The sequence below is a fragment of the Pelodiscus sinensis genome, chromosome 4 (genome assembly GCF_052426305.1).
Source record: "Pelodiscus sinensis isolate ZL-2025 chromosome 4, ASM5242630v1, whole genome shotgun sequence".
Classification (NCBI taxonomy): domain Eukaryota; kingdom Metazoa; phylum Chordata; order Testudines; family Trionychidae; genus Pelodiscus; species Pelodiscus sinensis.
In genome coordinates, this window is record NC_143055.1 from 65,540,238 (window position 1) to 65,552,566 (window position 12,329).

General features: G+C 42.9%; 1 protein-coding gene across 2 annotated transcripts in view; it reads left to right on the forward strand.

Moving 5' to 3' along the window:
- Positions 1-1,597: 1,597 nt before the first annotated feature.
- The window catches only part of VEGFC (vascular endothelial growth factor C), a 114,562-nt gene continuing 103,830 nt past the window's right edge, over positions 1,598-12,329 (forward strand). The window contains exon 1 of one of the 2 annotated variants that reach the window (XM_006131592.5): positions 1,598-2,616. In XM_006131592.5, the coding sequence (XP_006131654.2) occupies positions 2,473-2,616 (144 nt within the window). In that variant the 5' untranslated portion in view covers positions 1,598-2,472. Of the gene's footprint in view, positions 2,617-2,664; positions 3,199-12,329 lie in introns of those variants that run through there. The other variant, XM_075930235.2, reaches the window with a different exon arrangement.

Consider the following 12,329-nt stretch of genomic DNA (forward strand, 5'->3'; position numbering starts at 1 on the left):
AAGTGCTACATTGTCCTGCATTTTGTTTCAGCTACACCAGACTAACACGGCTACATTTCTATCATTATTTCTAAAGAACTGTGAAAAATATTTGTCACTTGCAGTTGTCTATACACTGTATTTTTTCTGTTATTTGTTTTAATCTATATGAAATCCAGATCTTTGTTTCTTAAGTGTGTAATTCATCCAACCCACATGTGAAGTGGTAATTCTTTGTGTCATCAAAATAATTTCCACAGCAACAAATTGTGATGGGGCTGATGATTATAATTTAAGATGAGTAAAACAGAAGAGAAACTCTTAGGGCTTGATACTGCAACCCTTACTTATGCTGGATAGTATGTTGTTCTTGAGTGATTGAGTAATTACTGTGGCAGAATCCAACCCCCAGTAACCAAGATTCTTCTCCCCCTCCCTCGCCCCCATACCCTTATCGGGGGAAAGACATACAAAACATTTGAGATACATAAGCAAAATCCTTTCAATAATGATTTTCAAAAGTTTCCATATGTGTCAGTAGCTCTTCAATAACATTGTTGACTCCAAGGGAAATGTATGTAGGGAGTAAAACCCCTTCCTGTCATATACCCAAGAATCAAACAAAGAGTATATCGCCTTAATTTAATCAGAAATGTGTGGTTTTTAAAAGGCTTTATTTGTTAAACCACAGCTTCAGTGAAATGCAGTAGGTATGTACTCTGTTTCATTTAGGGTGGCTTCCTACTGAAAAACAACTTCAATTCGAGGATTGCTCAGTTTGAAGATGCACGACACAGAGGCTGTGTCTACACTGGGCCACTTATTCCGGAAAATCAGCCGCTTTTCCGGAATAAGCTGCGAGCTGTCTACACTGGCCCTTGAATTTCCGGAAAAGCAACAATGCTCTACTGTACAAAATCAGCCGCTATTCTGGAAAAACTATTCTGCTCCCGCTCGGGCATAAGTCCTTATTCCGGAACACTGTTCCGGAAAAGGGCCAGTGTAGACAGCCCAGTAGTCTGTTCCGGAAAAAAGCCCCAATCGCGAAAATGGCGATCGGGGCTCTTTTCCGGAAAAGCGCGTCTACATTGGCCGCAGACGCTTTTCCGGAAAAAGGGCTGGAAAGCAGCCTGCCAATGTAGACGCTCCTTTTCCGGAAAAACTGAAAACGGAATAGTATTCCATTTTAAGCATTTCTGGAAATTCATGCCAGTGTAGACACAGCCAGAAGGTATTGGGGAGTGAGTGCCCCTTCGCCCTGGCAAAATCTTATTCGGGCCATCAGTTAAAAATTAGTTTCCCCTTTCCCCCCCAAATCCTCCCCATCTAATTTAGGCATAAACTCTCAGTGATTCCTCCCCAAAAACAACTGATTGGAAGGAGTCAATGGGAGTTTTGCTTGAGGCCTTCAGGATTTGTCCATCTACGATGTGAGCAACTCTTGTGCACTGAACCATACACCATACATACACTTCCTAAACGTCTGATTCTGCAGCCAGCGGTAATCCGGCCTATGAAGAAGGGGGGGGGGTGCAGGGTGCTTCGTGGAGGAGAGAGTTTATGAAGCGCTCGGAGCTGGGGGTTAGTGCCCAGTGTCACTGTGAGATCGAGCACTAATCGCCCGCGTGCAGTTAGCTCGCTCTGCACCTCGGGGCACCGCAAATCCGAGGCGAGGCAGAAAAAGGTGCGAGGCCGCCAGCGGCGGGCGGGAGAGGCAGGCGTAGCGTGTGGCTTTATCGCGCCGGGCTTGCCCGGAGCAGGCGCGCGTCCCCCGTCTTGCATTTCCTCCGCCCCGGGAAAGGCGTTGCACGGCGAGTGGCTGCTTGTGGGACGCGCGGGAGCTGGAGGAGGCGGCGGCCGGGGGGGCAGCTCACACCCTTTCCTCCCCTCCCTCCCTCCCTCCCGCCGCCAGCCAGTCGCTCAGTCTCACAGGCACAGGCAGAGGGCGCCTGAGCCATGTCCGCCCCCTGCGGCCGATGCTGCCGCTCAGCTCCACGCGTTGAGAAGGCTGCTGCACCCCGGAGCCCGCTGCCGCTGACAGGCGTCCTGCGAGCTAAGGCAGGAGACTGAGTGGGACGGCTCCCTCCCCGCGCCTGCTTCGCCTAGTCCATGGGGCTGCGCTGCCTGTGTGCAGGCAGGGGGCTGCTGCTGCTGCACGAGGAGGTTTGAGCAGCTGCGCTCCCTCCCTTCTCCCTGCCCTGCCTCACCTCCCAGCTCCTGAGCGAGCCCGGCTCGGATGTCCGGTTTCCTGGTGGCTTTTCACCTGGCAAACTCCAGACAACTTCGGTGAGCAATTGCAGAGCGTCCGGGCACGCTGGGAGCTCCCCTGCAGGCAGCTGGTGCTGCTGCATCTTCTCCATCCCAGGGATTTCACCGCCTTGGATATTGGGGGGAGGCAAGGAACAAAACCGAGGAGCCTCCCGACCCCCCGTACACTCCTCGAGCTTCCCCCCGCCCCGCCACGCATCCACCCTGCCATCCATTCCGTGCACAATGCACTTGCTGGGATTATTCTCTTTGGTTTGCTATCTGGCTGCTGCTGCTCTGCTGCTGGGACCCAGGGAGCGGGCCACCGTCGCTGCCTATGAATCCGGGCAGGGCTACTACGAGGAGGAGCCCGATTTGGGGGAAGCAAAGGTAGGTGCAACCTCCATACCCTTGCAGCAGGTAGGACTCCACTTTCTCAGGCATGTGACTCCTGGATCAGTTTGTTTGGAGAAAATATACGAGGAAAATCTTCTGGTGTTGTGATTCTTCACGAGGCTGCTTTTTGTGTGTGTGTGTGTGTGTGTGTGTGTGTGGAGGGGAAGGAGAAGGTTGAAACTTACAAGTTAGTGGGTTGTAGCAGGTGATACAAATTTGTTTAAAATAAATGGAGACACCTGATACGCAGAATTAAACCCAGTGGCTCAGCTCACGTAAGAAGTGAATGTAGCGAGCACTTTTCTCCTTGTTGCTGTTGTATATTGGTTGTGTGGTGTCCTCAGTACTGTACAAACAGAAAGAGAAGTGGCCCCGCTTCTTGTCCCCTAAGGGGTTGACAATCTAGTTTAGTCATTAGCAAACTGTTTGGCCGTTAGCGTGGTGTTGGCAGTGAGGTGGGTCACTGATATATTTGAGGTTTCTTCGTCAAGGGCAAAGCTTCAGGGTGCCATGTGGGTTTGTTTCGTTGGAGTGGATGCTTGTGTGGATTCCTGAAACTTTCCGATTTGGATCTGAGTAAGTTTTTTGGATGCATTTCGAGAAATTGGTGGGTTTGGGAATGATATGGTAGGGGAAGTGATACACGGGAATAATAATAAAAATGGAGATTGTTTATTTTTATCTTCTCTAGGTCTGTTTTGAAGTTTCTGAAATTTATAATGATTTACTGAAGGGTAACATGGTTTGTAACCTGACCCTTGAATATGAAAGTGTTGCCCAAATATACAGTTATGATTTCAGAGCTGTTCTCAGTTTCCAGGCAGAAGTTTCTTAAATTTGTAAACATTTGTACTTGTGTGTTCAGATCCTTAATTTAGAATGTAAGTGCCTTGGAACTTTCATCATGTCTTCTATGCCCTGTTCATCTAGTTTCCAGCACTGTGTCAATGCAGAAAAAAGGGTATAAAGTATGTATCACTGGTGTAGAGGTTTCCATGTCTAAACACCTCCCTTTTAAATACTGCAGTGTTAAATTTGTGATACACACATCAACAGCAGTATTGACACTATGATTTGTTAGTGTGGAAATGTAGACCAACAATATTGGCTATCTTAACTTTGACATTTGCTATGTTATATTTGATTGATAATATAGCCTAATACTACTTATACAGGTTTAGTAAAAGATCATATCAGGCTTGTAAAACATGTTACAGTATTTATGTAGAAAACCAATAATATACCTAACTGATGTTTTTATAATGCATACTAGTTAAGCTAATATTGTGTTCAAGCTGTATATTACCCATATTGCATGGATTCTTTGTTTTGTATTTCTAAATACACACTACAATTCTCTATGAAAGAACTAATTGTTTATACTGTATCACTTTAACAGAGTCTGGCCATTTTTATAATCTCTCGGAATTTAGAAATTTAGTTTTCTTTAAACCATAAAAATTAGCGAAACAGTATTATGAGGTAAATGTGTGTCACATCATTAAATCATAGAAATGTAAAAAGATATGCACACAATCATTCAACAGGGTTTATCACTAATGCTATTTCTAAAACTTCTTAATATTTGGTACAGGGGATCCAGTCCTTTCTAGCTATAACTGTATAAACCAGATATTAGCTCAAAGTGGATTTGATGATTGAGTTATAAACTCATGAAAGTGCTGAAAAAAACATGGTGTAAGTACTTTAGTTTTTGAAAGTGATGGAACAACATACATCTGGTAGAACAGCAAAGAAATGCTCCTGAAAGTTGAACATTGATGTGTATATATACATGTCCATGTTATAGACGATCAATTCTGTTTTTTACAAGTTTGAAAGTGATGCCAAAATCTTAGTCATCATTGTGCTGCATTTTGCAGAAATACAAGGGCTTAGTGGAAAACTTGGAGCAATGAGGAAACTGAAGGAAGAAAGAATCAGAAACAGGAAGAGGGTAGAAAAGCAGGTGTCAGGTGGGTCTTAGAAAAAAAAACTTTTCTCTTAATAAGTGACCAGAGGTGAGGGGTATAAGGAGAGTTGCTATGTGAGTGCCTAGACATTTAGGGCTTAATCTGGCACACTTTAGGTACCTTTGAAGTCCTTACTCATGAATGAGTCTATTGACTTCAGTTGGACTATTCTGGAGAGTAAAATTTTCAGGATTGGGTCCTGGTTAACTATTTCTCCCTGTGAGATGAGAGACTGAATCAGCAAGCTTCTGAAGGTATTAAAAGGATAATACTTAGTCCTGCCATAAATTCACGGGACTGAATTAGATGACTTCTTGAGACCCCTTTTAGTCCTAATATTCATGTGGGTTCACTGCAGTTATTCACTTTACATCACATATGCTATTCTGTTACATAGGTGGTTGAGATAAGTACATGAATCTACACTTTTTTTTCAAAAACTTTTACTAAGATTGCTTTGGTGCCATTGGTATAAAAGTATATGGACGGCTATGCTGTCTTCAATATAGAAGACTCTGTGAAAGTTGGAACTTATCCTAGACATTTGCAGTTAACTGAATGTCAGTAATAAATCAATAGTATTTTTTCATATATTGCTGCCTCAAGCACACGTGGTGCAACAAGTGGACATTGATAAGTTGAGGAATAGTGACCAACTTTTTTAGCCTGAGGGGACAATACTGTTGAAGACAAATTCTTTAGAAAGCATAAAACCAACAGAATAAACCTGCAAATATGCTGCTGTGGATTCTTCCTGTTTCAAGGTGTAGAACAACTGTAATTAACTCCTCTGCATCCCACTCCACAGTCCTGGCATAGGGAAGTGACAGAGGTATGTTATGGTGAAAATAACTACAGCTCACAGTCCTTCGGGAGCCACAGACAGTTGGAATAAAATAGAATAGCCACTAGACTGCTCTGACCTGTGCAGGGCAGAAAATGAAGGAACTGTAACTGGTGGTTGGGTCTCAGTTTCTCTTTTTTCACTCTTCTGAGGGGTTGTGTGGGGAAGGCGCACCATTCTTTGCTAGGTGCTCCCGTAGCTTAAGGCAGAACCAGTTTTGCCTCTGTCTTGTTCTCCCTGGCTATGTCTATACAAGGAATGGATCCACTTTTTCAGATCAGTTTCCGAAAAAGCGAGCACGTTCTTTCGGAAGCCCTGTATCTCTCATTTTATGAGGAATAATGGTCCTTCCAAAAGAGGAGGCTTTTCGCACATTTGGCCCCGTATAGATGTGGGAAAAGCCTCTTCCGAAAAAATAATCAGAAAAAGGTATGCAAATTGCAGTTTGCAATTTGCGTACCTTTCTCCGAAAAAGAACTCCAGTGTAGACATAGCCCTTGTGGCTCTCTTGATCCTTTGAGAAGCAGACAACTTTGTTACACTCTTCATTCCCCTGTGATGCAACAGGCTGACAGCAGAGGAGCTGCTGAGCAGTGATAGCAGGAAAGGGACAACTGCTCCTCACAGAATTTTGGATTAAATCGGAGTCGATCCTGAAATGTCTCACACACACAAAAGTGGGAGATTGCTGGAAAGACAGAACCCTTCACCATTTCCCCAAGCAGATTCAAGTGCTTCAGATAAAAAAAAAAAAATCACAGGTGGTGGCTCAGGAAAAACACTTTTAATTCAGTTAAATTCAATTCAATAGAGAAGCTTCAGCAGGTAGCCGAGTTAGTCTGTATAGGATAAACTTAAAAAACAACAAATGGTCTGGTAGCACATTATAGACTAACAAAACATGTAGATGGTATCATGATCTTTTGTGAAGTGGGCTGTGCCCACACAAGCTCATGATACTATCTATATGTTTTGTTAGTTTATAAAGTGCTACTAGAGTATTTGTTGTTTTTTAAGTTTATACAGTGAAAGAGGGATTGATAGAAGTGAACTCTAAGAAAATAATATTTAGTTTATTGCAAATCCTGTGAGAGTTGACTCTCTTTATTGGTGCAACACCATTAAAGCCACTGGAGTATGCAGAGGTATAACAGAGGAAAATTTGGGTCGTGTATATTAATGTGTAACTTTCATCAAAGCAAACTTTTAAAACTTTGCACTTGATTTAATTATCACACTTTCTGTAATGTTTTCAGACTCCCATGTATGTTACACCTGCTTTTGTTATTTTGTGGCTTTTAGTTTTAACTGACAATTATTTCCATATGTTCTCTGAAACCTACAGTAAACCCCATTCACTGAAACAAAACCTATTGATTTATACAGACATTTACTCCTTCAAACATGCACTCATGGAATCCAGCAGATGTTGCTAGAGATTTTCTTTTTCAAAGAAATATAAGCAATCCTTTTCCCATAGGAATGAAGTAAGTAAATGTGAGTTTTAGAAATTCTCTTTTTCTTACCAGAAGTGGAAACAATTGACTAGCATCAAATGGCTTGAAACTTTGGTTTCCTCTGGGAAGGAAGACAATAGCATCTGTCAGGAAAGATCTTGTGTGCTTTTAATTTCATTATGAATTACACCTGTTCAGTACATAGCATATAATCCATATACTGAATATGTACTACAGACACAAGAAAAAGAAGGATAGAGAACCAAATTATTCTTTACAATTATTTTTTCAAATCCATTTCTGTTGGCAAAATAATCTGTAAATAGTACAATTTCAAAGTAAGGATACTATGAATATATGTTCTACAAGTATAAATATAAAATGTTATAACATAGTTTTATGTAACATTAGATTCTGTGAAAGTTGTGGAATCGCTATTACTTTATACAAGAAAAGGTTTTAAAAGGCTTTTTTAGAACATTCTAAGATTGGACTAATACAGTGTGTTTCTGGCAATCAGCCAATGTTGAGAGATACTCAGATTCAGTACTGCTGTTCCTGAGATTTCATGCAGTTTGAATGTAGTAGCCAGCAAATTTAAAATTAATATATACCACATGCACCTTAATCATCCACAGTTTTAAAGCATATTATATGTAACTAGGAAGCCTTCCCTTTTATCTATGAATATTGATCTTCCTTTGATTGCAACCTATCCTACCATCTCTTAGGTCATGTTTCCCTTTACCTATATCCTCTTATACATGAATGAAAGACCTTACAAAGGGCTGTGCAGCTGCAGTAATAACGATATTGATGGCTCTGAAATGGAGTTATGACAGTCCTCCTTTCTTCCAATAAATCTGACTTGGAAGGATTGGTGGTACATTCTCTCTTACCAGTCCCAAGCCTCCCTTCTTCCATTCACTCTCTAGTCCTGTGTCTGATTATACCTCTTTCCAGTGTGGCAGCTCCACATGATGCATTCTTATCATTGCCACGGTTCTCCCATGACACACAAGCTTTCAACTGCCATACACAGATCCTTAGGATGTAACCATGGTGGCACTGCATGCTGTTTTTGCATTTCTTCAACTCTGGCCTAAGTATCCTTACTATCAGAGGGGTAGCCGTGTTAGTCTGAATCTGCAAAAGCGGCAAGGAGTCCTGTGGCACCTTATAGACTAACTGCAGTGTGGGAGCATAAGCTTTCGTAGGCAAAGACCCACTTCGTCAGATGCATGTCATCCTTACTATGGAATTGCTAATGTTGGGAAAGAGTTATGTATGGCACTAAGAGGCCTAAGTACGTTCCTCACTCCTCCATGTATCAAGGTCCACATTTGGCTATATCCTAAATGCCTCAGTTCTGAGATGAAATTTTCCCATGAATTATTTACATAAAGTTTCAGAAGTTTAAAGCAAAACTGTAAATCAGTAATTTAGATATAGCTTGATTTCACAACTGTTACGCAAGAATTCTTAACTTGGGTGGAAATAAATAAATCCAGTATGTCACTTGTTGCCAATTTTAAAGTTCATACTGAAAGGTGACAATTTAATTTCTTTATCCAGACAAGATTAGATTGATGAAATACAGAACTTTTTTTCATTATAAATCATTTTTTTTTCTATGGAAAAGTTGAATCTTGCATTCCCTTTCTCTTGTCCCAATTTTTGTCCCAGCTGAGATATATCTGTCTTAATAAGTGAGCTTATTCTAAAGAGCTGCCAAATTATATCTAATGCAAAGTGGCTTTAACTATTTCTAGTGCATGGTCAGGAGCAAAAATAGTGTGGACAATACAGACTTCAGTAGCTTTACCTGCTCCTGCTTTCTAGTCTGTTTGGAAAAATACAGATTGGGTGGCAAAATATGCCTGCTGCTACTTTTTGTAAAGTATGCTTTACTGTTTATCTTAATACTGCAAGAGACCAGGCCAGGTTTCTTGCTCCAGACTACAGTCATCAGACTCAAACTAGTGCCACTTCAGGCAGGTAGCGGTAACTTTATTTACATCATGACTGTAATTTTTTACATACAGATTCAACTTAAGAACCCCAAGCTCCCCAAGTCAGCTGCTGCTGAAACTGATCAGCGGCTGATTCCAGGAAGCCTGGGGCAGAGCAACTCTGCCTCGGGCTTCCTGTAGTCAGCGCTGGTCAGTTTCAGCAGCGGCTGACTTGGGGACGCCTGGGGCAGAGCACCTGGGGTGCTGCTGGGTTGCTCCAGTAGCACCGCTCCTCGCTCCTTGGTGCTACTGGACCAACCCAGCAGCACCCCAGCTGCTCTGCCCCAGGCGTCCTGATTCAGCCACTGCTGAAACTGACCAGCAGCGGCTGAATCAGGACCTGGGGCAGAGCAGCTGGGGTGCTGCCGGGTTGGTCCAGTAGTGCCCAGAGCGGAGCTGCAGGACCAATCGGCAGCGCCCCAGCTGCTCTGCCCCAGGGTCCACAACAAAAGCCTGGTCTGGTGGGGGGGGGGGCACACTAGCTGCGCGCTCCCCCCCACCCCAGCAGACCAGGGACACGGGGAGCAGAGCCACAGCGGCAGCGGGGTGCTGCGCCTCTGAGGCTTTGCTCTGGCAAAGTCTCAGAGGCGAGGGACCCCGCCGCGTCTGCGGCTTCGCTCCGGTGCCTGTGGTCTGCTGGAGATCGTCCCCAGCAGACCACAGGCACCGGAGCGAAGCCGCAGCCACGGCGGGTTCCCGCGCTTCTGAGGCTTTGCCAGAGCAAAGCCTCAGAAGCGCGGGAACCCACCGCTGCTGGCTTTGCTCCCGGTGCCTGTGGTCTGCTGGGGACGATCTCCAGTAGACCAGGGGCACCGGGAGCAGCTTACGAACGGGGCTTTCTCGCCCCGGAGCTCGCAGGCAGCAATCCTCGCCCTGGAGGTCGAGGTGGTGAAAGCCCCGTTCGTAAGTGCGGATCCGACATAAGTGCGGATCCGACATAAGTGCGGATCCGACATAAGTCGGATCCGACATAAGTCGGGGACTGCCTGTACATGAAATGTTTTTTCTCTACCCTATTTATATTGTAACTTGAAAAATGCCTCCAGTTTTGAGCAGAATAACCAAAAGAACTAAGAAACTGGCATGAATGTCTTACAATGATTAAAAGGACAAATTATAGTTTGCCTAATTATGGTACAAAAGTCTACAAATAGTTGAAGGGTGTAATCAGTAGTGGAGAAGGAGAGAGTATTCTTTTGAATAACAGTTTGTGCTGTGGCTATCTACTCCCTTTATTACTCCCTATAGTCGAAGACTTAAAGAATGGGGTGGCCTCTTCTTGCACTCAATTCCATTTTACCACCCAGGGATTAGAGATGGAAGTCTGTATCTCTGCCCCTTACTCTTAGCTAACTAGCAATACTTTGCTATACTTTAATTATTGTACTTTAGATACGTGGTTTTTGTCTGTTGGCTTTAAAATATATCTAATTTAGTTTATTAGCCTTTTTCACGGCCACATCACATAGGTGGCTCCATAGTCGTCCCGTGATCAATCAGTACACCAAGGTCTTTCTCCTTCTCTATCCTTTCCAACTCATACACCCTCATCTTATAGCAAAAAAACTTGCTAGTCCCTAAATGCATGATCTTACACTTTGCAGTATTACATTTTATCCCATTTCAGTTACTCCAGTTTACAAGTTATTCGGGTGTTTTTTTTGTATGATATTGACCGTACCTCCCAACTTTGTGGCATTTGTAAATTGTATTAGAGAACACTTACTTTTTGTGCCAAGGTCAGTAATAAAAATATAAAATAAAATTGATCTAAGATCAATCCCTGAGGAACTCCACAAGTAACCTCTGACAGTTCATCTTTCAGTGTGACCCATTGTAGTGTCGTCTTTTTAACCAGTTCCTTATCCACCTTTCAGTTCTCATGCTAGGGATATTAAATTGTGGGTAACTGACTAATTGAACAGACAATGCGACTATTCGACTAGTTTATAGGGCGCCTCCTAGTAACAACAGCCCTAGGGCTGTTGCTACATTTTAAAGGTGAAAGCGTCATGTGGAGCCCAGGTCAGCTGGGGAATGCCACCGCATGAGCCCAGAGTCAGGTTCCCCGTGGCATTTCAAAGTGGCAGTGCTGCGTGGAGTCCAGGATCAGTCCCCAGCTGGCCCCAGGTTCCATGTGGCGCTTTCTCTTTAAACTACTGTTCTTTTCCCCTGCCCTTTATGCCTCTTTCTGATAAAGGCAACAAAGGGCGGGGGAGCTACTAGTTGACAAGGTTGTTGACTATCCAATAAGCGTTTGCTTATCGGATAGTCAACTAGTTCTTCACATCCCTATCTCATACTAATCTCCATGTTCTCCAGTTAAGCTAATAAAGGTTCATGTGGAACGGTGTCAAATGCCTTACTGAAATAAAGAAAATTCAGGTAGATTAGATCTTCTGTGTCCTTTTTTTTTTTTTTTTTAAAGTTGTCTTCTCAAAGGCAATCAAGTTGATCTAGACCCCCAAATTTATCAATTCATTAAAAATCCTTGCTATTGGCAATTTCCTGTGCTAGTTGTTTTGATATTCTTGGGTGGAGATTATCTAGGCAACCCAACTTAGTTCCGTTAAGCTGTTTTAGTTTGACTTCCACTTCACATGGGGTCATTTCTGCCTGCTTATCCTCGTTGCCATTAGCCAGCCTGCCACTAGCCCTAAGATGTTAGCTTCATTCTACCACATTAAAAACTAAGGTAAAGTATTTGTTTAGGTATTGGGATGTACCTAGATTACATTTAGTATCTACCTCCTCCTCAGTGCTATGTACTCCCACTTCTTCTTGGTTTTGTATGTATATGGCAATAGTACCTTTTACTGTTTGTTTTAATTCCCTTTGCAAGGTCCAATTCTGCTTAGCTTTTGGCAGTTCTTCCTTTATCCCTACATTATTTGGCCTCCAAGAGGTAGCTTTCCTTGCAGATTCCTCCTGTGTTTTATTACTTGTAGACATTTTGTTTTCTTTTAATCACCAGTTTGAGATGCTTGCTTGCTCATTCAGCTTAGTCTACAAGCCTTCCCTGTGATTTTTTTTTTCTCCCTAGCGTGGAATGCGGATTTCAGTTAGTTTCTGCAACTGAGACTTAAATTCAAAGCTTCTTCCACATTCAGATCCTTGAGTTCTTCAGTCTAGTTCACTTCCCTAACTAATTCCCTTAATTTTTTTTAAAGTTAGCTCTTTTGGAATCAAGGACACTTGTTGCAGATCTGTTTTTATTCCATTTAGTTCACACTAAATTAGTTTTTGATCGCTCAAATCAAAGGTTGTCTTTTACAATTAGTTCTTCTATAAGCAAAATGCAGGACTATGTAGCACTTTAAAGACTAACAAGATGGTTTATTAGATGATGAGCTTTCGTGGGCCAGACCCACTTCCTCAGATCAAATAGTGGAAGAAAATAGTTACAACCATATACACCAAA